The following is a 27,307-nucleotide window of genomic DNA, read 5'->3' as shown; positions in this document are numbered from 1 at the left end:
TAAATCAAAGGAATGTTCAGCACTGGTTAGAAAGTTAACAAGCACTTAGACATTTTCTAAAATTACATCTCCTACTTAATTCCTCTATCTTTCACAAAATAAAATTAAATACATACCTGGAGATACTGTCACGAGAAGCTGCTGAATCTAAACTATCCATTCTTTCAGATGCTTGCAAACCAGAAGTTTGACCAGCATTTTTATCAACTGAATCCAGTCCTGATTCTTTAGAGAGTTTCATCATATGGTTCTGGTAGTACATATGGATGCTCTCCCGAGTTGGTACATTACCCTGCGAAGGAGAAAAGAAGCATGTACTTGTGGTAGGTGTGCATGATATGAGGAACTGATTTCTTCAGTCATTTGGCAAGGCACGGATAAGCTTGGAGGGGTCTGTGCAACCAGCTTTGCAGCACATGATAATCTTCAAGTGCCTTTCTAGAGAGCAAGACAGATTCTGATTTACTGCCATAACATACAAGGTTGGGTATCAGAGCAAAACTGAAGCAAGCAAGTGACTTCAGGTCATGCAGGGTCCACAAACCTGTGCTGGTGCAGTGCAAAGCATTAAAGTGTGAAAATGAGATAAGAGATGGGATGGGACCATGTCTCAACCTGTACACAGAGCTTTTTGAGATAGCATCACTGAATCTAACAATTGTATTCCCTATTAGTGGCCAGTAGCAGGTATTTAAACAGAAAAAAAAAAAAAAACACAGGCCCAGCAAAAAATGATTTAGATTTGATTAGTGCCCCTGAAATAAGAATTCATTCATGAAGTATAAGTACATTGTGAAACTGTGAAAAATACCTTGCAGAGCTTTGTAATTTACTTGTTCTCTGATCAAGCAAGATCATGAAGGATGGTCTTATTAACTGTCAACCCAGGTCTGGGCATGGAATGAAGTGTTCCTAGCTATGATATTGTCATCAGGATGTTGAAGACTTGTAATAAGAACATAACTGGGAATTTTATAGCCTGTTGTAATGCAGAAACACATCCAACTCATTCCACCAGTAGTTGCACTATGTTCAGAAGATGCACTGAGATAAGATTGCTATTTTTACAATTACTTTGCTGTCTTTTAATGAGGCCTTAGGTAAAGTTTTTTTTTTCCAACTAAAAAAACTTTGTAAGAGCACAGTCTGACCCCTGGCCTTTTAATAAGGTTTGCTTGTACACAAAATGTGCTGCTTCTACAGTGAAGTTTTAAATGTTTGTGCCCTTATGCCTCTGAAACTAAAGGACCCGCTGCATTCAGTTGCAGGCCTGGGATAAAGGAGAACAACTGTGACAATAAAGTGCCCCACAGCTGAAGGAGAAGGACTCAATTTCATATTCTTCTGCAGGTGGAAGAGAGACAAAAAAGAACTTCATATATCAGATTACTTGTCCCTGACTCCCCTCTGGATGAAAAGAAAAAACTTATATCATCACAGTAACTGCAGGGAGAGCCTCCTTTCCTGAGCAGCAATTAGAAGAACAGGGCTGTTACAGAGACTAGGAAAGGCTGTAGAGGAATTGGTGATTCCAGTGCTCACTGGTGCCAATATTTTATAGAAGAGGAAGGAAATGTCCTGGAAGCAAAATTTAAGTTGCTATTCCTAAAGCTAATGACCTGGGGACATTCTTGGAAGGGTCCCCTGTACCATAAGATTTAGGATTGAAGCAGCCCATAAAAGCCTAAACAAGGAAGGATAGGCTCTACTGTAATCAAAACAGTATTAGGCTACTGATAAATAAAATTGAATAAACAAAAAATCTTGCACAGAAAGGAGGGGAAAAACTCAGTAACACTCAGAAAAGAAGTAGAGAAGAACACAAAATAAGGTCCCAAATAACTAAGTACTATTAAATAGGCAGTTAGTCTGGCTTATACATAAATGTTAAAACTCTAAAAACTAAGGAGTAGCGAGTGAGTATCACATGATTCTAAGCAAGGATGTTGAAACAGCAGACACTGCTGAGATTTGAGATAAAAAGCATTGCTGAGATGATCTAGTATCACAGTACAAATTCTACAGAAATGATGGAACGGAAAAAGCTTGGGAAAGAGGTGACACAGGTCTAAAAGTAGAAATACAAACAAGTGGAAGTCAAGAGGAAAAAATAAATAGAAACAAGAAAAAAATGTTCTAAAGTGAAATTTAAAACTAGTGCTAATTCGATGAAAAAAAAGAGAGAGAGATGTTGACAAATACCTTGCAATATTCAAAAAAGCTGGTGACATGAACATTTTCAAGTATATCATAAAAATCACTTGCCAGAAAGCCAAGGTATCAGTCGGTGATCAAGGCATAAAAAGGAGTAACTCTTCAAGGAGGTAAGATAGCAGGAGAAAACATGACTGAATTTTTTTGCATTCATATTCAGTACAGAGAGGGTCACTGAAATTCCCAATGGCATCTCATGAATCTGACTGGAATCTTCCTGAGATTCTCATAAATCTCATGGAACAAGTGGATTAAAAGACAGGCTTGAGGAATTCTTTCAAATAGTAGTGTTGATAGAAAATGATTTAGAGAAAAAAAATGTACTGAACAACGGCTGGACAATGTTCACAAAAGCGCTCGGCAGGACCTGACATGTGAAATAGCCCGGGTGCCAGAGGAAAAGAAGGTGACACTAATCCTTAAACATCGCTTCAGGAGTGATCCTGAGAAATTAATGACCCTTTTAAGAAATTAACCTGCCATGGAAAAAAAGGGACTATATCTCTTATATTTATCCTTCATTAAAAGACAGGAAACAAATGGCACAAACAAGCCCTGTAGCTAGGAGGAAGTTGATCAGCTGGTTCCCTCAAGGAGTTTTACTGTCCAGCAAATTCATAAATAATCTGAATAAGGAGCAAAATAGCAAGATGATAAAGTTTGCAGTTGAAAAAAAAATTATCTGCGATGATAGGCAAATCTAAGGTTGGTCAAAATGTTATTAAGGAACTTCAGAAAACTAAATTACTTGATAAAAAAAATCACAGATGAAATTCTGTGCTGACAGATGAATTCTGTGTGCAAAGAAATGCAACAGGAAAATAATCTAATCTGGATATACGTAATGGCAGGCTTTACATTAGCTCTTTTTATTTTGAAAGGTCTTGGAAGCAGAAAGATGCCATCTTGAAACCTCAATCAATAATCACTAAAAATCAAAAAGAACCTTAACGGTTAGGTCTTACTAAGAAAGCAGAAGAGAACACATCATACACCTCTACAAAACTGTGCTTCACTCACACCTTGAAAATAGTGTGCAGTCCTGGCCACCCAGTCTCAATAAGACCTTCTTAAATCTGGAAATGATGTGAAGAAGGACAATAAAGCTGATCAGAAGCAGGAATGGATTCTGTGTATAGAGAGGCTAAACAGAGTACTTTTTAACTTGGAAGAGAAAGACGGAGACAACTCCATGCAGAATTACATAATCAGAATAGTGAAGGCAAAGAAATCTACAAATCTGGTCTACAGGAGAACCAAAAATGATTGGGAAGGAGATTTAAAAGAAACAAGAGGAAGTACTATTCCACATAATATGGAATTATACTATAGAATTCATTGCCACAAAATCTTCTGTAAGCCAACATTAAAAATGGATTAAAAAGGGAATTAGATAGATAAATTCCATGTACAGATTCCTTGGTAGTATTGGCCATGATGATCCAGCTATAATCTCCAGTTTCGGGTACCCTATTCTATTCCTTGCCACAAGCTGGGAGGTATTCCAAACAAGGATTTACTCTGCGTATGCCATGTTTCTTTTGTTCTCTCTCTTTTTTTTTTTCTTTACGCATCTACTTCTCTCAGACACTCAGGGGCTGGTAATAAACTAAAGTAACAAAACATTAATATTGAAGTGCCTCCATCTTCATGGCTCGGTGTCTCATGGCCATATAGGGTCAGATTCTTTTCTAAAGGAGACTAAAAAACTATTTAAAAAATCTCTTGGGCTCAGGTTACTTACTGACAGTATAGCACTTCATAAGGTAAAGGTTACTAGTGAACTATTTACCTTTTCAACCTATTTATCTCTGAAAGAGTCTGCCAATTTTAACAAATTTAACAAAAAGGGAAAAAAAAGAAGAAAAAAAAGAGGATTCTGTGCCAAGTTTCCAAAAATATCTGGGTATCAAGTAGCATGTAAAAATACCTGAATAAGGTAAAAATATAAAGTAAAAATACCAACTTGAAGGTATCACCTACATGCAATGCTTTTTAGGATCCAAACACACTTCTACTTACACTGTCAACATTATTTTGATCTATGGGATTCTATTAATATATGCCTGGTTTGGGGGGACCACACAGTTCCAGTGTGAGTAGAAGTAGATTCTGCCTGTACCTCTTCAGCCATTTTCATAGCGAATTGCTCTTCAAGAAGGCTGAAATATTCGGACAGGGGTAATTTCTGAGGTACTTAAAATGCCATACTTTCTCCTCTATTTGAATCAAAACTGCAATTTCTTGCAGGAGTCTTTCAGTTAAATCCTTATTATCAACTGCTCAAAGAATTATTTTTCCCATCATCTGTTTTAGCTCCAAGTAATTAATCAAGTAATTTAATATTTAATTATTTAGAAAGTAGCAAGCAGCACAAGAGCCCAGAATTACTTTTAAAATGGGTATATAAGTGATATTTTAATATTTCTTTTTCCTTAGCATAGTGCCTCGATCTCAAAAGACAATCTTTTCATTTTTTGCTGCTCTGGAAATGGCATTAGCAGAAGACCAAAGGCGTTACCTTCTTAATTTCCCTGGTCAGCATACAACGCTCGATCCTTAGCACAGTAGAGATATCAATGTGTTCTCTTGAGATGGAATTAAGCCAAGCTGTAAAACTGTCTAGCGTTGCCAGGAAAAGGACCCAAGTGAACTTCAAAATATTAAATATCCTCTTGATGATGTTATCTAGGGGAGAGGAAAAGCAAGAGAGTTAATGGATGTAAATGTCTCTCATTGTATTTCTACTTGGAGTTAGTCTCTTTTTTCCCTTATTGTCTAATAATAAACCATGCTGCGAGCCCCTGTCGTGGTAAGGAATATCTGGAGATGGCTGGAGGCCTTTTGGCTGTCTGTACCATTTTCCTGCCTGTATGTCTACACTTATCATCTGGAATCCCTTTTCCACTCTGTAGCTCCCTGATCCTGCAATCGTCAGTCAGTCTTCATTTCAGAGAGATATTGTGTGCCTAAGTCTGCAAAATGAAACGCAAAGATTTGGCCACCTTCTAAGAGCTCCTCAACAGCCACAAGGCTCTCAGCAGCTGCCCAGCGCGTTCAGAGCTGGCCTCTACTTGTCTTGTCCCTTGTGCGGTCTTCGCTGCACATGGAGTTTGCTGCTTGTTCTTGAACCTCACTTAGTTGAGCTTGAAGATCTAAGTTGCCTAAATAGGCCTTTGACTTGCCACATGGCTTTCCAGACACCTAAACATACCTCTTGTATTTGCCATTTACAAAACCTCAGCTTTATGAACAGTTGTCTTTAAATAGGCTGCACTCTGTCATCAGCCACCTCAGATCAACTAGCAGCAATCATATAAATCATTTACAAAACTCTCCCTTTCAGCATTTACCAAAACAGCGCACTTTCCGACGAGTTTATACCAACAACCATAGTTGTATTTTGCTCAGTGCAGAAACGCTACCTAATTTCTCAGCTCAGTGGCTCAGCAGATAATCTTAGCATTATCTCCTGCATGTTTCCTCCCAAAAGGTACCTTTTCTATCCTACTTTTCTTACACTCCCCAAAGCAACAACTCTTATACACTACCATGTAACTAAAAAATTTTTTTCCAGTGAAAGCCAGCCATTTGTTAGGTTTAATATTCCAGAGCACTAAGTGTAAAGATCTAATTTTGGAGTAACCAGCCTAAAAGATAATAGAATCTGAATCTGCCATGCAGGGACAAAATGTCTGAAGTTACCCCTGAAGAGCCAGACTCTGTGCTAAAGCACAGCTAAGGGTTTTACAACCCCACTTCGTAGCAGCACCACAAGATGTCACCCACGCCTCTGCAGCGCGTGCTTGCTCCTTGCGCAGACACCAAAGCGAAGCGACAACAAAGCAAACGATTTTCGAAGGGCAACGTGGATGTATCTATCCGTGTGCTGAGGGAGATGCGTGAACAGATGTGTAGAGAGAAACTACATGAACAAAACACTGCTGGTACAATCTTGGAAGTGGATGCTGAAGTAACAGTATCTTTTGTTTGAACTATTGCATGGAACCAGTCCAGTATCTTGAATATAATAGCATTCAGTCCCCAACACTTGGCCATATCGCCATTGCAACTATCCTCTGCATTTTTTTTTCAGGCCTTTTGTAGATCATTTTGAATGAGAGAGATTTTATGATAGAGCTACTTAAAATTTATTCATATATACTTTAAGGTACAGGTCTTGAAGATAAGAAAGTCTTGCCGTTGTAAGTTAAAGTCTTTTCTACTCCTAGGAGCATTCCTTTACTTTGAATTCCAGACGCAATATTACGAATAGGTTTAAAGAAAATGTAGCATTCATACATAGAAACGCACACCATATCAATGTCCCTTTTTCAACACACACACACACACACACACTTGCTTTCTGGCATATTATTTGTGCTGTAATATTAACTTTACATAACTTTACTATTAACTTTAGAAGCTTTCTTTTTTCTGGCAATTTTCAGGTTAAAATAACCCTTATCATCAAACAGCACTGGTATGGCATGGCCTCACCATAGCACTTTGCCAAGCACTTACAGTCTAAGCTGAAAGGTCATTTTTTCTCTGGGTTGGAGATGATTTAGTATACTTTTTTAATGACGCTCTAGCTGTTCTCATAGCTTTGCTTTTCTCTGAAACTTTTAAAAAATAATCTTTCGGGCATTGTTTACATCTAAACCTCTTCAAAAAGGGAAACAAATATTTATTTTTGCAAGAGACTGTTATTTTTAAAGGGTCAAATGCTGAGAAAGAACAACTGCTTCTCTACCTGAGAGTGTGAGGCAGGATTTAATGCGAGGTTACTAATGATACTAGCGCTTCATGACAATTACTGTCTAAATTTTCCAACCATCTTTTTAATTGAGTTTTACTCAGGTGTGAGCATTCAAAAAGCATGTTAAAGTGACTAGTTTCAACCTAAATTAATTATAATCCTCCTTTCCTTTCCTTAAATCCTGTATAGCACTGATCCTATTTCCTTAGTGACATGTCTGAGTGATTCATTTTAGTGTTTGAACAGAGTGTCTACCTCACAAGAAAGTAATGTATAAAAAAGTCCACAAAAATCCACAAACAAGGCCAGTAATGAAGCAATGGATTTATTTGAGAATAATGGTCTTGTGAGAAAGTAATGTTATCTCTCACCTTCTTTATAATCTCTTCACATCTGTGTCTCACTCAGTTCTAACTGGAATTCGTATTGTGGGATCTGATTTTAAATAGAGCAGGAAAACAGCTTTTTAAGATGAGTTCTCACTCAAGGTATGGCCTGACCAAGACTCATTTAAGAAGACAGTGTGTTTTTCTCCTTTCGCTCTGGTGAGAAAGAAAGGTCCAAATATACTGTGGAAGTGAGGATCCCTTGCACCTCTGTTTAGGACAGCTGGTTTTGCTAGAAAATAGATCATGATTCTTCAAAGTGCTGAAATTTCTAATGTTTAGAACATTTTCCAGTCTGATTATGAGTAAGAATGGGTAAGTTTTATAAAATGTCACTTTTAGAGGAGCTATTTGCCACTTTGTTGAAGTGGCCAATACTGGACAAAAGTATTATCTTAAGTTTGCTACAAGGCACTGAAAAAAAATGCAAAGTCTTTGTGCTGATTTTAAAATTTCACACCATCAAAATCAATAGAGACACTAGCAGGAATGGTGTCTGGACTGGAAGCTAAGCTTAGGTATATGTTGTTAGATAATTAAAATTTATATCAAGTGATTGCATTTGAGTCTGCAGGTGTTTGCAACAGTACTCTTTGCTCCACCAGTCTCAACTGCACCATAACGGCAGAGTAACCTTCGTTCTGCCTCTATACCTGGTCCATCGGATTTCTTCTTTACGGGTTCCTCTTCACTGTCTTCACAGTCCGCATCGGCAGCAGCTATTGCAAACAACGAGTGAAGCAGTACAAGTTACATACACGCAAATGCAGGCATCAATCCCAACCTAGCTCAAAAACACCACAGTTACTAAGAAAAGTGTTTGGTTCCTCACCTACCACCATACTGGAAAGCAGGTTTCCATTTTAAAGGACTTAAGTGATGGGGCAACCCTATCAACAAAGTTAGGCGATGTCCATGAACGATCACTCCTCTCTTGTGATTTACAGCGGCATTTTCTTATTACATACCTTGCTGAGGAAGATCTTCTGCTGGTGTAAGCTGAGGCAATTTCTCAGAGTTATACGGTACCTCAGACCTTTGCTTTCTTCCCGCTAGAGTTTACTTCTTCAGCCTCTGCAAAAGGTGGCCTGTTCAAGGCTCTGATTTTCTCCTGCCTATAGTTCATATGACCGAAGTTATTGAGTGGGAATCCACGGATGAACCAGAGCAACTACCATACGTTTTTATTTAGGCTTGTAATAGAAGTAATGTGGAATCACAAGCAAAACTGAAGGACAACTAAATGACAACAAAATTTCTGAGTTGTTATTTTCTTTTCATTCCTTAAAAAGTAACAAAAAATCAAGAGTTTATAACCTATTTTTCAGAGGTCTGAATGATTTTATAGTACCAGTAAAAAAACATTAGTTGAATTTAGCTGCCTCTGAATATTTGGGCACCTCACTGAGGAGCACAGCTAGCAAGCTGCAAAACACTTCTTGATGTAGAGACAGCGAAGTGGATTTCTGAAGGGAGGGTGTCAAGATGACGGGACCAGACTCATTTCAGTGGTGCCCAGCGATCAGATGAGAAGCAATGGGCACAAACTGAAACATAGGAAGTTCTGTCTGAACATGAAGGAAAATTTACCTGTGAACAGTGAGGACTGGTGCAGGTTGCCTAGAGGTTGTACCATATCCTCCTCTGGAGAAATTCAAAACCTGTCTGGACACAATCCTGGACAGTGTGCTCCAGGTAGACCCTGTTTAAGCAGGGCAGGCTGGACTGGAAAACCTACCAAGGTCTCTTCCAAACTCAACCTTTCTGTGATTCTTTGACACTATTCTCCATGTGCCAACTCAAACCTTTTTGGGGAACAATACATGAAATGTGGCAAAAAGAAATATTATGTGGATATTTCACTGAATTTTTATTACAACTCCATTTGAAATACAGCTCCTCAGGAATTTCCCAGAGAAACCATTTTTCGACAGAAAATATAAGTCTGTCCAATTCAAAACTTTCTCTGGGAATATGCACGAATTCATCATCAAAATGAGAGAATTTCAGCAACTCCAGAAAACCCAGGGAGTAAGACACTGGTTTTTTATGAGGTGAGGAAGTGAAAGGCCTTGGTCCTTGCTCTGTTTCAAACCAAACACCTGAGGTTACACTTACATATTCTAGGGAAATGCCATTGAGCACCATGCTATTGGCTGTGCAGGGTTATGGCTTTCTCTTGCAATTACTGCTCTTTGGTGAACGTTTTCATATAGCTGATGTCTTCAAGGAGATGTTGAACAATTTGTCAAAAGCTCTGGGCATAAATCTGGCAACTACATGGAAGTGCGGATCTCTCTTCCCTCTTTTCTCTCTCCTATATTATGTAGCATGAAAGCACACAGCTATGACTGGCTTTGCCACAGGCTGGTGAAAGGAGCAAGAACTAAAAGTAAACTCATTTCTGCATTAAATAACTGCTAAAGATGGGAAAGGGTCATTTCAGCAGAAAGTTCTTTTCCAGTTGCTGAGTAAAGCTGAGAGTATTTTCTCTCTGTTGCTCAGCTGCCTTCGCTACCAGGAACAACAGGCAACCAGCTGAACACGTGTACATTTTTAAAAATATGTAAGTGTACGTACCATCCCCAGATCCTTTTCGCTTTCTCTTGTCCTCTTTCCCAAACCTTTTCTTCTCTTTACGCCTCTGTCGCAGTGCAGTTTTAGGATCTGTAATCCAGGCCTGATAGACAAACTGGAAGGAACAAATTCATTTAATTCAAGGTTCTTCATGTTTTGAGAGTAAGTCATAAAATAAACCACAAACAGGACTATATAGCTTGAGTAAACACATTCAGATCTGCAGGGGAAAGCAAATATTTTGATTTCCAAATCAAACACCTCCCCTGCAGATCTGAGTTTTCATATGCTATTTTTGCTAGCATAAAACCAAATGTGAAAACACTTGTGGGTGAACCAAGTTTCATTAGAACCCACAAAAATTCATGCTCTGAACTTTGGGAATTAATACCCTGTTGTGTATATATGCTACTTCACCTGAATCTCTACATTTAGTTTATATTTCTACTTTATCATTTTACAGGCCAGATGCAGAGTAGTGGAAACTTTAAGAGAAAGTGTTGTAATCAACTAACTAAAACATCATAAGATGTGATAATATTTCAGTGCAGGTATTTGTTTTTGCAGATTTCTTATGCTTTTGGTAAGTTTTTCTCCCCCTTGCAGATCTCAGTGGCACATTTAGAGATTTGCTAGTCTATGCACAGCCCCAAACCTGGCAGCCAAGAACTCCTCAAATTTCACCCTGATTTTGACAATAGTTTCCTCTGTTGCTTCAGATAAGTCATTCATGAACAGTTTGCTACTCTTTTCCATTTGTAAAACAAAGGCAGTAATACTTACTGTATCAAGGGAATTTAATGGGGCTAAATCCTGCTCATAGCACTCACTCAGATCGGCAGTGTGTTGAGTTGTGTGACTACATTAAACAAGGAACTGGTCCAAAATATTTATAAATGACAGAGCAGTGAAAAGTATTACTAACACAAAGTTACTGGTTGAATAGCTCTGCTCAAGCTGTGAGGAAAGGTTGCAGAGAAAAGCAATAATACTTCTGTATCTTTTTTTTTTATACAATATAAAATGTGAATAACAGAAACTGATTTTTCTCCAAGACTATGCTTTTGTTCCTTTTATGCTCTTCATTCAAAAATTAAAATATTTTTTAACTGGCATTGTTTTCTATTTCTAACCAACATGCTGTTGACAGAAACTGGGGAGGAGAGTCCACAAATTCATGCACAATGTTAAAAACATAGCACTCTAATAAAACAGCTCTTAATTCACCAGACAGACATGCACTCAATGGCAGAATCACATCTATATCTCAGCAAAGCTGGCATTATCCCTTACAGGACAGAACAGTAATTTTTTATTTGCCCTGTTTTTATTTTTTAAATTTGCATACAAAAATTGCTTTGTAATAGTAAAAGCAATTTTTTTTAACTGTCAAACTGTCAAACGGAATTTTATAAGGGAAAAACAGTTCTGATTTGTGGCAGTAAGCGATAGCAGAGAGGCAGTTATTTTGCCACCATTGATTAGATCTTTCAAATCTCTTAAGGGCAAGCTGTTTGTTGTCCAAAACAAGCACCACATGACAAAAATGTGTAGGATCAGAGGCACTGTTTTCTCTTTGCTTTTTCATAAATGTTTGCTGATTCAGGTGATCTCAGGGAACAGTAATGGTTAACTGAACTAATACCATGTTTCTTGCTAAAAGTTAGATACTGTCAGCACCTATCACTGACCAATTAGCTGAGAAGCTGTGTGCTAGCCACAGTCACGGTGTGAATAAAGATATTAGAGATAAAAAGTAGATGTTGAAGAGGCTAGAAGGTTAGATTGAAAAAAGGGCATTGGACTATTAAATTTAGTATAACTCTATGTTAAGTTGGGGAATAATTTAAATGCTGCCTGGCTACTTACACATGTATTGTTTTGTTTTTTAACACTGGACAAATTTTAACATTCAGTATCTGTTTAGCTTTGGATTTGGTGCACCCAGGCTGTAATACTGATGAAGAGCATGTTACATGATATTGTACATGATATAATACTGATGAATAGCATGTCACATTTATGGAGTGTAAAGTTGTAAACTCACCTGAAAAATGGGTAATGCTAAATGTTTTTGAGTAAGACAAAGTAAAATGTTAAAGATGCATGAATATTTCTAACAATGATGAAGGCTGAATATCTGAAGGGCAAAAAAAGGGGGATTTTGGAAGGCAATTTGTGTTTTACTAGGTTATTCAAATATATTACCAGCTTTCTGAGAGTAGTTACCACAGTGTCCATAAGATACATGCAACTTGATGTGACCATCTTGTACAGAAATATCAGAAGAAAATTTGGGTCTGCATTTTCACTCTGGGGCTGCACTTAAGATCGATGACTTTTTTTTTGTGTCTTTGCTACTCCAAAAGTATGAAGTGCATGATATTTACCTGGAAGGAAGCTTCATTTGTCATTATTTTTTATGTCATTCATGTAAGAGGAAAATGCAGACAAGGACAGAGGTATGCATTACACTGGGATCTATGGGATGGGTCACATACTGAGCACTTGCAAAATGGCAAATACCTTTGCTGCTCTGATTAAATACTGAAGAATAGTTTTGGGCAGTTTAATGATAGACTTTGGCAAGGCTAAAATGGCTGAAGCAAATTTCCCAATAGCTCTCTATAAAGAAGGACAAAGCAAGAGAGATTAGTAGAAAGCATGAAAATATTAATAAAAAAGTATCTATCTGCTGCATGAAAGAATTTACATTAATTGACTGCAATATGAAAAAGGATCATGCATGATGTCTGCAGTAACATTTCAAAGAGATGATTCTGCCTCCATTACCTAATAAATACAATCTTATCATTAAAGAATACTGTATCTCCAGTTCAATAAATGTAAACCCTTAGACTGGTAATTCGAGTAAGGACATCCCAGTGATCTCTTGAGGTGACTATTACAGACAATATACATTAAAAGAAAAACAGCAATTAGAAATAATTCCTTAGCAGGCTTTACAACAAATGGCTTCACTTTCCTAGTATTTTTATTAAGGCTGAATACACAGTGATGGAAGGTATATAAAGCATAATGACCACATGATGAAAGAACTCTTTATAAACAAAAGTAATTTTCTGCTCTCATCAGCTCCTTTCCCACATAAAGTCATCCAACAACTTTATTTTGCACTCTCAGAACTGGCCACCAATACAGAACCTCTGGCAAGAGCTCTGAAATAAAGACCAGGTCCTTCACTCAGATGAATGGTTTCAGGACTGGGCTCCAAAAAACAAGACAATTTGTATCTGTGAGATCATGTGAGAAACCTGAATTTTATTTCAAATAGCTGCACAGCAAATTACTATAAAGTACCTGGAATGCAGATTTTTTACGAGGCTCTTCCTCTTCTTTTTTCTCCTCTTCCTCCTCCTCTTCACTATCCGTCTCAAACAAATAATAATCTCCACTTCTGACCACTAAGTGAAACAAAATATTTTCTTATTTTTCTTAAAGGTTCTATTTTGAACTGCCCAAGTCCTATGAATAGTCAGCCAGACATTCAAGAATTCATAATTAGAAAACAGAGAAGGAAGAGAAATGAATAGGTATCAGGCAACTTATTTGATGTTAGTCTGTGTGATACTTTGGGCATGAATGAGAATTATATAAAAATATACTTAGGAAAACATCACTATGAGAAGAAAATGGAATGGCAAAATGTAAAGAAAAAGCTTGAAGTATATCAAGTCACTAAGTCAAACATTTTAGAAAAAAAAGAAGTTAGTTCTAAATGAATTGTTAATTGATGGTTATTTGAGCAAGTAAAAAAAAAAAGCCCAGCAGGTAGTTAAATGAATTTTCATAAACAATACCACTGGACAAAAAATACAGAACTGCTCATTAGATGCTAAAGTATCCTTTAAACTACACAATGAGATGGTATTATTTATTGCTTTCTTCAAACTTTTAAGCTTTGATGAGGTAATGGAAAACCTTGGTTTGTTTACAACAAATTGCTTGGTACTAACATGATTATAAATGAGTTTCAATTTTTTGCCCATGGATTCAGAAAGAATCTGAAACCTTGATACAGAAAAGATGCACAGTGAATAAGCTAGGCCTTATATCCTTGAACAGAACCAACATTTTTATTTCTGAAACGGTAACAGGCCTATATGAATGAACAAGGGAAACAAAAGAAATGAAAAATAACATAATCAGCAAGAGGAAAATCAAAATCACAGCATAACACTCAGCAATAAAGACTGGTAAATAATTTTTCACACTGAAGCTGAAATATAAAGGAAAGGTTACTTAGATGAAATGTCACACAATCTTTATATAGGGAGCAATACACATTGATATAAAAATTACATTTAACCCTCATTATAGGTTTCTAGCAAATTAACAGTAGCTTTCATTCTATTCAATCATACCTTGAGCTATGCAGAGACCCTTTGTACCTAGGTGGCCACAAATAACTAGAGTAGAAACCCCCAGGCAAGTCCATTGTGAGATTTGCCAGAACTCCATTAGATCATAACTTCAGTGTCTAAAACTCCCTGACAGAGAATATCATGTGCACAGAAATATGACTTTCAACATCGATGAAATCCTTACAGAAGAATTGCTACAGAGTCCACTTCAACACTTTTAATTGACAGAGGTATTAAAAATAAAGAAAAGAAAAAGGTTTTCAGATCAAACTAGTTAATTATTTGGTATACACCTTTCTGTCCCTTTAAAACACATTAATGAGCTATTTGTATTTTAAGAGCCAATAGTCTACAACTCTCTTTCAAAAAAAAAAAAAAAAAAAAAGTAATCGTAATCTATGGAAATTGTCTGCACAAAAGACCAGCAGGATGATGTCTGACGTCTAGGGGAATCACATACTGTAGTGCAGTTCTTTAAAGTCCCAGAGCAGCCTTCTGTCAGACTTGGAGCCTGAGTCAGAAGAAAACACATAGAAAATGATCTCCCTCCAAATAGTTTAGGTTAAAGTATATCCAAGGGAAAACCCTAATGTAGCAATTACACTTCTTTTACAACAGCATTTCACCTAAAGAGGGAGGTATGATTGAACAGCAATAATGCACTCTTGTACTCATCAATATGGAATAAGAAGTGTGTTAGTAACTTACAGGGATTATTACAGAGAACAAATTCTACTAGGAAAATAATTAATGGCCAGACTGGACTTGGAATTCCCCTTTCTTACTACAAAAAGAGACTTCCTCTTGCTGAGAAAAGGCTGTGGTATAGGAGGGAGGAGGCAGGAAAGGAGACCTGCAGAAGACATTTAATATCATCATCAACTCATGTCCAGCTCCCCAGAACTGCTGTGAGTTCAGGCTTTATCACTCCATTAGACACAACTCTTGTGTCCCAGGAGAAGCTGAGGACATCTGTGCAGGTGGCCCTAACTCCTGCTGATCTTTGTGGCATTTCATATCTAATCCGCAAGCCCAGGAGGGCTTGTATCTCCCTGCAAGGAGACTCAAGGAGGAAACCCTCATGCATCTTTCCTATCACTTCTAATCAGTCCCCAAATTATGACTATGTTTTACTTCTTATAATATACAAAATGACGTATCTGGCTGTAGAATAGCTTAAAAACTAGTGGTAAAAACAAAACATGACAATAATAAGGTAAATTAAAAAAAAAAAAAAAAACAGAACTGGCATAAAACTCAGAGCTTCAGCAACCTGGCTCTTTGAGAGCAAATTTACAACCACAGTTCACAAAATCTTTTACTAAAGAAGGAACATCCAAGTATGGCAGAATACTACAGAGTTATAGCAGAGTGTTTCAAAAGCATAGACCTTGATGGGGAATATCACTCCATTTCCAGTTTATGAGCCTGTGAACACCTACTGAAACTGCCATGTTTCAGTGAATGTGGAAGTAAGCCACATGGCAGCCAGTTACTGCTTGCAGATCAGTCTATGATGTTTCCCACAAGGTTTTGCATTATTTCAATAAATAATGCCAAGAATGCTCCCTGCTTAAATATCCAAATGTGAGTTGCCTCCTAAGAGCATTACATAATGAGGGTGAAATGAGTCAGAGCCAAAGTCAATGTCTCTCTTTGAACAGTTCTTACTACATAACCAGTGGTGAATAAACAAGAGACCATATCCCATTCCTTCAAAGTCACCGTAGCCTGAAATTCTACAGTGAAAGCTCACAGATTATAGTTTTGATCTATTTTGTCATTGTTTTCTTAATGAAACTACATGACAAGAAGCTTGTTTTCATAAGGCTTATGAAAAAGGATAGGTCTCTCAAAAGTGGCAATATGTCATTTAGAAAAAGAAAAATAGAGGCACAGTTTACTTGTGACTTGATAGAAAAAGCGTATGAGATTTCTGTTTAATACTGTTGGCAAATATGTCATTTGCAAATAGATACTCATAGATAAAGAGTAGGTAGATGTGCATAAGTACCACTGAGAGTAACTCTTTTTACTAGGACCAGGCAAAATATATACACTTATATTCTGCTCTTGTCAGTGTTACACACTTGAGTATTTATATAATTTTCCATAGCTCTTAAATAGTTCATAGTTTATTTTCTTGATCAAAGATGAAACACACAGCCCACAACTTTGAGATTAGGATGCATTCTGCTCAGTTTTTGGTTTTACCCAATCCTTAAAGTAGGGATGAACTGTTTTCTGTACCCAAACTGGGCTACAAATTAATTAAAATACCATAATGCAATTTTGAGATGAGTAATTCACACTAATAATTTATTTTGTACAAGGCTGACCATACATTTGCATTTATATAAACACACAAAGAAAATGGAAGTAGCAAAATAACTAATATCAACAGCATGTTACGATGTGATTAGAGATATTTAGCTGAGCACTGCACAGCCTAGTCCTGGGAATAGTCCTGCTGCCTTACTGTGGTATTCAGATTTCCACAGCTGACTGTAGAATGACTGATGAACTGTAAAAAAAGACGTATGATGTCTGTACATGAAAAAGAAATTATGACTAATGTTAGAATGTATTGGCAAACCTTTACATTTTTAAGTACAGTTATTGTACTTAGCAGTATAGGGAAGCTGAAACTTCTGAGGCCAAGATAAAGTCTTTCTGGTCCTTTTTTAAAAAATCTGATTTGCTATCTTTCTAAGTTTGTCCAAAGCACCATGAGCTTCCAGGACTCACAAATTCAAAATACGGTAAAAACAAATTTGAAGATTTGAAAACTGAAATCAGTTGCTGAAGCGAACAAGCCCTCTATCAAGTCACAATCATAAAATCAGGCATAAAACAAACAGGTCATGGGAATGCCTTCATTCTGGTCAAGGATATAAGGGTTAAATCCACATATTTGTAAGATGATTGAGAAAACCTACTGGAAGCATGATCAACCCAAGGCCGCCACCACAGCTTTTTTTTGCCCTTGGCTTTCTCTTTGTCTGCTTCTCCTAAAATAAAATATGTCCAAATATTAATTTTACAAAATGAGAAACATATTTCTTATACTGCTTAATCATTTTTCATTTCTTTCAAAAAAAAACACATCAGATGTTAGATCTACTGAATACATTCAATATAAAAATCATTCAAAAGTATGACCATAAAGCACAAACGCTCTAATCCAGCAGTTTGAACAGGATTCTAATCTAAAACAAGGAAAAAGTTCAGTTTTGTGTTTTAAAACACACAGTCATACGTGACTGTAATTTCAAGAAAAAAAATACTTTTAAAACAGATAAATTCTGAGTGTTACAAGAAACAATGTTATCCATCTATGTATTACAAGCTAAATATTTTTTGTGGATTTTTTTTCATTAGAATAAGGAAAAGGAAAAAAAAAAGTAATTTATGGAATTATGTTTCATTCAACATTTTAAAATACACACTCTAAACAAGATTTGAAAATAACTGTAATTAATGGCAAATGGAAATTAAAAATTCCAAAATAAATTACTTGTTTTTTCTCTAGAAGATAAGGAATATCATACTGGACAGGAACACACTGGTCATCGTATCCATTTCCCACATGACAGATACAGAAATGCATTCCCCCCCCATCCTATCTACTATCGCTGAAAATCCTATGTTTTAGTCTCCGGAAATTTAAATCCCATAAGTTTTGTTCTCCACATAGCCAATGCTGGAAATATGGCACAAGATAGGTATTACTTTATCCATTTCCACGTTTCAAACGACATTAAAAAAACATGCACAAATATTTCAATGACCAAAGAAAAAATCTCACCACATTCAAAAGTGTTGCTGGAAAATTCATATGTTACCTATTTGTAACACTGTGGTTTATGAATAAATACTATTCAAAACAAACTTTTACTGCTATTGACCTTCACCCATAACCTAGAGTCATCCAAAAGTAACTTCAAAGCAAAACCACTTTTCTGAAATCTTCTTGCAGTATAAATCCCATATTTTGGCTGACTCAAGCTCTAAACTGATATTCAGCTAATACCGTTGCCATGTGATGCCAGTTTTGAGGAGCAGTTTCTCACTTGCTATTAGACTATCTAGATCCTTAGAGCTGAATTGTAAATTCCAGCACATTTATGGCATGACACCAGTTAACGGTACCTTCATCATCCTCCTCAGAAACCTTCTGAATGTCTTGCCCCTCTGATGACTCCTGGTTCATGCTCAGCATTCTCTCTTTACCCTTTCTGTATTTTTGCTGCCTGGCTTTGATACGATCCATTCTAACAAAAAAATAATCATATTAATTTGAGGTCTTCACATACATACATACAAGCATACAAACATATATACATATAGAAATTACATACTGTCTCTTCAGTTGATCCATTGATTTTTTTTCCTCCTCAATTCTTGCCTTCACAGCCTTGACAATTGTAGCCTGGAAAAGCTCAGCACCCCTACAGCAACAATGGGATCATAAGGGAGGAGTAGAAGAGAGAAAATATGAAATGTTTCTAAGCTTTCTTTATGTCAGCCAATTCCCTCTACTTCATCTGCATCAAACACAACTTGCGAGACTGAAAGAAATAATCAATGAACAATAATTTCTGTACAGATTTTGGACCAAATGCTGTGGTCCCTACTCTGCCTTCTAGTTCCTGTGATTATCTGAATTGCCAGAGCTCATGAACTGAGAATACTGATGGGCACAAGGCTGAGTCAGGACATCTTGCAAACACCCAAGATTTCATCCTTACAAGACTTTTCAGAAGCATCATAAACATCTCGTCCCCTCCACCCTCCATCCCAGCCCTATGGCAGTTGTGAACGAGGTTGAACTGTACCCCAAACACGATGAACATAATAGCTTCAGCTTTGCTTCAACCATCTGAACACTACAGTGCCTTCTACCTGATGACACAAATCATTGAGAAAGTTTCCAGTTTGCCAAAAGAATTTCAAACTCTGTTTCACTCAAACGTAACTGACTCAGTGATTTGTATGTTCAGATCACGTCTGGGTCATTTCTTCATTATTCACTCACTAGCCACCTTCACTCAAGAAATATAATAAATTCAAAACCTTTACATTTCAAAGGTTTCCCAGGAATTTAATAAGAATATCTGTAGGTTTCAGAAGACTACTTTCATTAACTTTTCAACTATCTTTTCTGTGAAATGAATGATTCTTCCACATAATATCCCACATAAACAGAATCACACTTTTACAAATGAAAATGATCAAGACTAGACATAATTTCTGTCACATCTTTCATACCAAAGTATGGTTGTTAGGTACAAAAAAGAATGAACTTTCTCCTTGGCAACTCAATGACTCCTGAATTCCTATGAACTGAACTCTTGGAAACCAGCTCCAGAGACCCATCATGACTGTTCAAATCACAATTTAATCTTATTTGGGTAAGGATTTGGTATCTCACAACATTGGGTAAGGATTTTGCATTTCACAATATTAACTAAGGACAAGCTTAGACCGTGCTGTCTGAATCCAAGTCCAATCTTCTCTGTAGTCCAAGTAACTCGGACTAAAAACTTGAGTTTTAGCAAGCCAGGCAGCCAGTGAAAAATTTCAGTTTTATCACTATATTTATATGATACTCTTTCCCGTAATATCTTGGTACTTCCTACTCCTTAGTATGTTTTTCTCTCCAGAGCTCCTAGGCCAGTATGTCTCCATTTTTGCTGTTAGAGAGCTGAAGCCTAGGCAGTAGCTCACTGAAAGATACAAAGCTTGAAGTAGGAACCAAACATGTTTCTTAAAACCTAGTGCAGGGCCAGTTACATTCATCTGCTCTTTCCTTCTGGATAGCAGCTTTCCTTTTTGATATCCATGATTTCTATCCAGGTTGTTTTTACTGTGAACATACCATAATAACTGAGTCTGAAGAGATAACAAAATGCAGCACCCAGCAGTTTTGGGCATCAGCAAGGAAACACTGAGAGAGGTACTAGGAGACTGAAGCACAGATCTTTGTTACCTCTATTACAGCAGGGAATTTTGTTTAGTATGGACAGTGATATGTAACTCCTTTTTGAAGAAATCCTTGGAGAGGAAAGGAGAGGGAACATAAAGAATACTTATTTTCAGGAAAAGCAAGCCAACCTTTGCCCTCAAACTCAGACACCGAAGCCAACATGCTTTGTGCATGTATTTCTCAGGGGGAAAAAATACCATGATTAATCTGACAAAATAAGTGCTTCAGAAATCTTCCAGGAATTAAAAGCAGAGTTTCATTCTCGATCTGTCTTCTCAGTAAGAATCAGAAGAATAGTTGTGCTAGTGATAACTCTGAGTGAATGCTTGTAGAAAAACGTAAGTAATAGACAGAAACAGAGTGATACTTCCCTGCCATACGGACAGTTCAGTGATCCGACACTCAGGGTATCTACACCAGATGTCATAACTTTCCCACATTTCTACTCGTGTGACATTTCTGGAGTCCCGATTAGTAGTGGCCTGTTGACTCAGACTGACTCTGGTAGTAGAGGGCTATTTTTTTTCAAGACTTAGGAAGTTTATCATTCAATGACATATATATTGATGTTGAGAAAGTGCTGCAACACATGTGAACTTTCCCAGCTTTTAACAAAGACAATGAGACCAGTAGATGGTTTTTGGTAGGAAAGATGGTTTGATTTTTTATCAGATGTTCAGTTAATTTGTTTTCTCATGTGTGCCATGTCAGATTTGGGCTTGTGATTATTAATTTAGCATGGATCATTTAATTTAACATTAAAGGTTAAGACTCCTTTGGTACAATCATAAACAAACAAGGTAATAATGAGAGATTTGAGACATGTAATTTATGTTTTTTTACAACTGAATGTTACCTTGATGCCAGGATCTGTGAAGCTTTTATGTCAGCAACCACATGAAGAAAGTAGTAGCTCATGAAAACTCTTCTTTGTAGCAACAGGAAAGCAAAACATATACTGTCCCAGATGATTCCTGCTTCGCCACTAGGCAGTTTACAGTCTAGATTGCCACTTGCTGGAAAAAAAAACCCAAAATATCAGCATAAGGACTGTTGTATTAAATATTCCTTTGATGTTTAATCAAGTAAATAAACTTAGCCTTTAAAGCTTTTAATGAAGTCTTTTAATTTTATTCTTTCTTAAGACAACTGATGTACATTTGATTTGTGCTATACTTTCTTTTGCTGCAATTTGGGAAGCTTCCAACAATGGGATTTCTTATGAAAACTGACAATTCACCGGAAGTGAATCATTTTGTAAACAATCTTCCCCTCTTCTAAGGAGTAGTAGAAAACAAAGATCATGAACAAAGCATTTTTAGTTAGCCTGAAACACTTAATTTCAGCTTTTTTTTTTTTGGAATTGTGTTTCAGTTTTTCATTTCAAAGTGACTTTTTCTCTCTATTTAACAACAACATGAGAAGGAAGCTTTAAATTTGTCAAAATAAAAATTTTCAATTGACTGTTACTACCTAATATGCTTTTTTTTCCTTTCCACATCTCAGTTCAAAAGAATCTTCAAAAGTTTCTTTCCAAAGCAGAAGAGAAAACAATATTTGAAACCACAAAAATCCTTCCTTTGGGGTAGGAGGAGTGAGGCAAAGAGGAAATCCCATTCCTCCTAGCTCTCCTATAAAACATTTTGGCTTTGGCTGTTTATTTATTTATTCTCTAAAAGACATTTCGCTTGGGAATAATAGAAATTTAAAGCGGGGCTTTGTGGAGCTAGTCTATAAAACAGATTTCCTATGCTGTTCTATAGCAGAAGGACCCAAGGGGCAGACATTGGCTCAAGGCTGGCTTTATAGTCAAGGGAGACGCTCTAAAAGGTCTGGGAGCTCCAAGAGCTTCCAAGCCTGCTGCCCTGTCCTCTGGGATGTCTGAAACCCCTGGCCAAGTCTCTGTTGGTCCTACAGAGGTTTTGGATAACAGAAGAAGCACTGAGCACTGGGCATCATTTATCTGCCAGTTCTGCACCTTTGCATTTCCTTTATTTTCCTCTAGTCCCCACTTTTCTAAAAGTATCAGACACAAAGACCTTAGAAACAGGAATTCAGAACTTGGCTTCAGACTCGCTAGGATGAGTCACTTCCACTTCAAATTCAGTAAAAAAAAAAAATCCTTCCCTCTCTTCCCTCCAGCTCAAGTGTTTTCTAATTATCAACACAGGATGGCAGGACAGAGTGATGCCAGACTGAGAGCTCACTGAAAGGTGAAGGGTCTTTCTTCCCTCCGGGGGATGGGATTCTTCCATCTCTCACCTCCATCCACACACATTATCCACTCCTTCCCTATCATTACTTTATACACCAGTGTGTATAACCAGAAACAAATTGCTGACATCCACTATTCCTGCTAAAAATACTTTTATTTACTGCTAAACATTTTCAATATTCAATCATACTCATTAGCTGAACTTGCAAGTATAATATTATTTTCAAAGTAACATATCAGGAGAGGGCACAGTATGCATATGGCAGAAGATTTTGAAGGAATTCTCTGCTTACAGAAAATTATGTAGAAAAATGAGTTATACTTACGAATACGGTAACCTTTAACTGTACAGGCCAGGCTAAATGCCTGAATCAACCAGCAACTATTCTTAATCAATGATTCAATGTAACCACATGCTCCTATCTGGAGAGTAAAAGAATAGTTTCATATAACAAGAGAAAGCAGAAGTAAAGACAGGAATAGTATTATAACTCTTTATTATATAAAAATATTGTAACTCCCACTGCCTGATTATATTTGATTAATAAAACAGATTAAAATAATAGGTGTCTTTATCTGTGACATATCACTTTCAAATAGCAAGATCTTGCTCCTTTTTCCCTTATTGGTAAGATATCAGGTAGGTAGCTTTGTGTTTGTGATTTTGCAGGGAAAGTAATACATCTGGCATATGATGCAATGTGGCAGCTAGGCAATTTTTATAAATCACTGACTTAATCTTGCAAATATAAATGGACAAGCTTAACTTAACACACGCGTAGCCCCACTGAATTCCCAAGCATAAAACGAGGCACATATGTAAGTATTTAGAACACTCACAAATTCAAACCACCCATAAATCAATTTTATTTCAGTACAGTGACTTGTATAAATGTAAAAAGAAAAATGCCTGCTCTTTTCAGTCCAGCAGTAAAAATGTTCAAAGGTAAAAAGTGATTGCCAAGAATAAATACAAATTTATCTTTCATAAAGTTTTAAATTACTGGCTTGTCTCAATCACCTATCAGTGCCACCACAAGAATCTGCTCTAAGCAGCTCATTAATATAAGAAAACCCTTAATATTTTGCAGAAATAATTAAGAGTTAATTATTAATATATAATTATAGAATAAGATTGAATTCATCTAAAACTTACACAAGCTTTAAAGGAAGCTGGGATGCAGTTTGCAGTTCTTCAGTTGATTTCACTAACTGTAACATATATCATACAAAAACTATGCATACAAAAACTATGCTAATAGGCTTTAAAATTCTGATTTTAAAGAAAAGGTTTAATTAAATGTGTACTCTTTATCCATGGTATAACTAAGTTTTTAATTCACACTCATTTCTCATTCAACTGAGATTTTCTTGGGCTTCTAAGGAGATATTTAGCTAGCCCCGCTCTGAATCCAGCCTTTTTAAAATAGCTTATGAGCTGTCATGGAGCTGGACTGAATACAGTGGTACACACTTTCCTATAACATGTATGCATAGGTGTTTTCTGGATATGCACTTGCAGTTTCTGATCTAACTGGAGCTTGCTTTGTACTAGCAGAAGGTTGTGGTCCTGAAAAGGATTTTTAATGACCACTCAGAGAGCTGCACACTCCTGCCATGAAACCATAAAAGCGCTTAGAGCAGAGGAAAAGCAGCAGTGACTTACGGAGAGAATGTTCTTCATCGTGATCACAAAGACATTGTACGCAATCAGCCAGTCCCAGTAACGCAGGATGCTCCTGATGGGCTTCAGCAACAGGTCTCCACCAAAGAGAAGGAAATAGAAGCAGGCCACCAAATAGCCCATACAGAATATACTGATCCTTGTGGTTCCCGTGATGAAGATTATCGTAAGCACAACCCAGAAGAGGTAACTAAATATTATCACCTTATACATATCTAAGTAGGACCTGGAAGCAAAAGGAGAAAAAGTGACCAGTTTTGGAGTACAATGCCTCCTTTCCTCCATCAGTGTGACTGGCTGCTCTTTGAACCTACACCCCGTTTCATGTTCTAGTCCCTCTTTAGCATTTAGGCACCTGCTTAAGATTAGCACTAAGGTCAGTGAGGCTACCAGGCTCAAATACTCAGTTCTAGTTGGTTAATGCTCGCTGTGTCCTGGTCTGAGCACTTTATAATCAAGCTCTGTGTCATACAAAGGGGAAAAATATATTCTCAACAAACTTCATGATAGCGTGATCCTAGCTGGCAGCATTACACATGCAAGTTAAAAGCTATCTGAGATCACCTTTTAAGAAGTCTCGTTACTGCTATAGCAAATCTATCTTCAAAAGCAATCTACTGCGAACAATGCTGTGTTTATCGATAACTTCTAGGGAATTCAGTCTGGTTAAAAGACCAGCTTTCAAAGATGGCTGTTAATAACATCTTTCTCCAATGGAGATCAACTGTGAAAGTTTTGAGGGGTAAAAGGTTTCTACAGAATGTAAATGTCTTACAATTTACTGAAACATTTGCCAGGAAGCTGCAAGACAGAACTAACTGAAATCTGCCTGACCCACAATGGGAAACAGTAAGAACCAACTTGGTATCTTCAGATTCTTGAATCTGAAATCTTGACCTAATATTGACTCAGTGAGCTTTCAAACAGGAATATCTGCCAAAAGCAATATAGAATGCTGGGTATAGCTAAACACTGCAAAACCAACTAATTCTCAGTTTCCCTCAGTTTTGTGTTTTGATTCCAGATGCACTGTGTCCAGGGTCTGTTCCCATAGGCTGTGAAACTAGATTTGTCAGGAAACCAGGAAGGGAGACAGCACTGATTATACTGAAGCTGAATGATATAAAGACTAAATGAACTAAATGCACTGTATGAAGCCACATAAAAGGGCTCTTGCTGCTTGATGTTCTCAGGCTTCGAACTTTCTAGGAGTATATATTTACAGGCCTACACTTATGCGCCTGTATAACACTGCTTGCTTTCTGAAGCCAACCGGAGCTTTCAGGCTTCAAACTTTCTAGGAGTGTATATTTACAGACCTACACTGATGTGCCTGTATTATACAGTTTGCTTGCCGAAGCAAACCACAGAGATTTTTAATGAAAAGCAATGAGAAAGCATCTTTATGATTATTTCCCACAAACATTAAAGAAATTTATGGATGACTGCCTGTGCAATCTAAAACTTTCATGATTTCAGAGATGTTATGAGCAGCATAAAAGTAACAATTAGTCTATTGAACAGATCTTCAGTAGCTTAATATGCACTAGAAATGATGTTCTCATTATTTCTGAAAAAAAGAAAAAAACCTTACCACAATATTTGGTATTTCATTAATAGTAATTAATGATGTGTGGGATGGTTAGGAAGAGAGCAGCTTTCTGGCACTGTTCTTACAATTGCAATATTCTTACAATTGCAGCATTTTTTGAGAAAAGCCAAAAATAGACCTGAACTGAGGTTTTACGGAAGAAGTAAGCTTTCTGTTGACACAGTGTTGACAATATCACTCTGACTAGTAGTAGCTCAGGGCTTCTCTACATTGACAGAGCTGTTGTTCTCTCTCTCCATTTCCTTGCTTTCTCTGCCATCTGATTTTCTTTGCTCGTGAGTGGGTAACCATCATTGCATAACCAGACGCAGACTTTAAAGGGAACATTTCATTGATATGCTGTTAGTAATATTTCTGCTCTTAAGACACGGTTAATTGGGATCCCAAATTGCTTCCCTATCGAAGTCTAGAGAACATCTGAAAGCTGCTTGGGAACTGAAATAAGAATTTTTCAGCATTAGAAATTGTCTGTGAGAAAAGATTATCCTCAATGAAATCACTTTAAATCCTGTACAAAAGCTCCTACTTCTATTCTTAAACTTTATTTTTATTTGAAATTCTTCACTTATGTTCTCCCTTGGGGTCAAGCACATATCCCCTGAGAAATCTGAGGCTGGAAAGGCAAGACAAATCCTTTCCTTAGACTGCATATGTCATTGCTGATCTTATGTATTTCTCCAGGAAAACAATAAATTTGGAGACATGTTCTTTTTTTGCCACTGTTTATATTGTAATAAAAAGGTTTTTACTGCAACAGTGACTGGACTGTGGAGCATCTTATTCAAGGGAGGAGACGCATCAGAAGAGTGCTTGAGTTCACTGCTGTCACTTGCTTTATGTCGCATTGAATACATGCACAATCTCAGAAAACACACAAACACTAAGGAATAAATACTTTGAGACTTTGCAATTTATTCATAATGAAGTTATCTTCATTCATTTGTTTGGTTCTTTCTGACTGACTTTTGGATAAATGCCATTTTACATTTCACCTGCTTGGCTAAGCCTTGAACCAGGTTGCTGTCCATGTAAAGAAATATTTAGACTATTCCTCAACTTTTGATGCAATGTGCAAGAAATATTTATAGACAAAGGCCTTTCAGTTCCAAATTGTCTCAAATGGATGCCAGACTTTCTCCAGAGATACACCTTCTGTAGATTCTCCAGGGCTTGAGAATCATTCTCCTGAAAGATTTATAACTCCCAATAAAAGATTGGAAATCACCTTAAGAGACTATCCAGCCGCTCTCTGGTGCTTCTTTGAAGCAAATTAGACATTTAAGACTTCATGTGGGCAGTACAGTATCTCAAAAATGACATGAGTTAAAATCTGGGAAAATCTACATTGCAATGAAAGTATTGAAGAGGACACAGAAGGGCTTGAAGACAAAATCTGCCAAGAGATTCACATTTATGGCAGGTGTGTTTATACCTATTTACACATTCTGGAAGTATGCTCTCATTAGAATTTCAGGAAGCTGAC

At 37.0% G+C, this 27,307-nt stretch overlaps 1 protein-coding gene across 1 annotated transcript in view; it reads right to left on the bottom strand.

Annotated features, from left to right (window-relative positions):
- Positions 1-27,307, bottom strand: part of PIEZO2 (piezo type mechanosensitive ion channel component 2) — a 280,266-nt gene that overhangs the window by 28,708 nt on the left and 224,251 nt on the right. Inside the window, exons 28-38 of the mRNA XM_088524117.1 lie at positions 24,195-24,438; positions 22,855-22,951; positions 21,170-21,329; positions 18,686-18,775; positions 18,477-18,598; positions 17,264-17,335; positions 13,261-13,364; positions 9,943-10,054; positions 8,016-8,081; positions 4,736-4,902; positions 117-292 (exon numbers count right to left, since the gene is read on the bottom strand). Of these exons, the coding sequence (XP_088380243.1) occupies positions 117-292; positions 4,736-4,902; positions 8,016-8,081; positions 9,943-10,054; positions 13,261-13,364; positions 17,264-17,335; positions 18,477-18,598; positions 18,686-18,775; positions 21,170-21,329; positions 22,855-22,951; positions 24,195-24,438 (1,410 nt within the window). The remainder of the gene's footprint in view (positions 1-116; positions 293-4,735; positions 4,903-8,015; positions 8,082-9,942; positions 10,055-13,260; positions 13,365-17,263; positions 17,336-18,476; positions 18,599-18,685; positions 18,776-21,169; positions 21,330-22,854; positions 22,952-24,194; positions 24,439-27,307) is intronic.

Source organism: Tinamus guttatus, unplaced genomic scaffold (genome assembly GCF_059628265.1).
Source record: "Tinamus guttatus ecotype Peru unplaced genomic scaffold, ASM5962826v1 Tinamus_guttatus_pri_ptg000203l, whole genome shotgun sequence".
Taxonomy (NCBI): domain Eukaryota; kingdom Metazoa; phylum Chordata; class Aves; order Tinamiformes; family Tinamidae; genus Tinamus; species Tinamus guttatus.
This window is presented reverse-complemented; position numbering and strand designations above follow the sequence as displayed.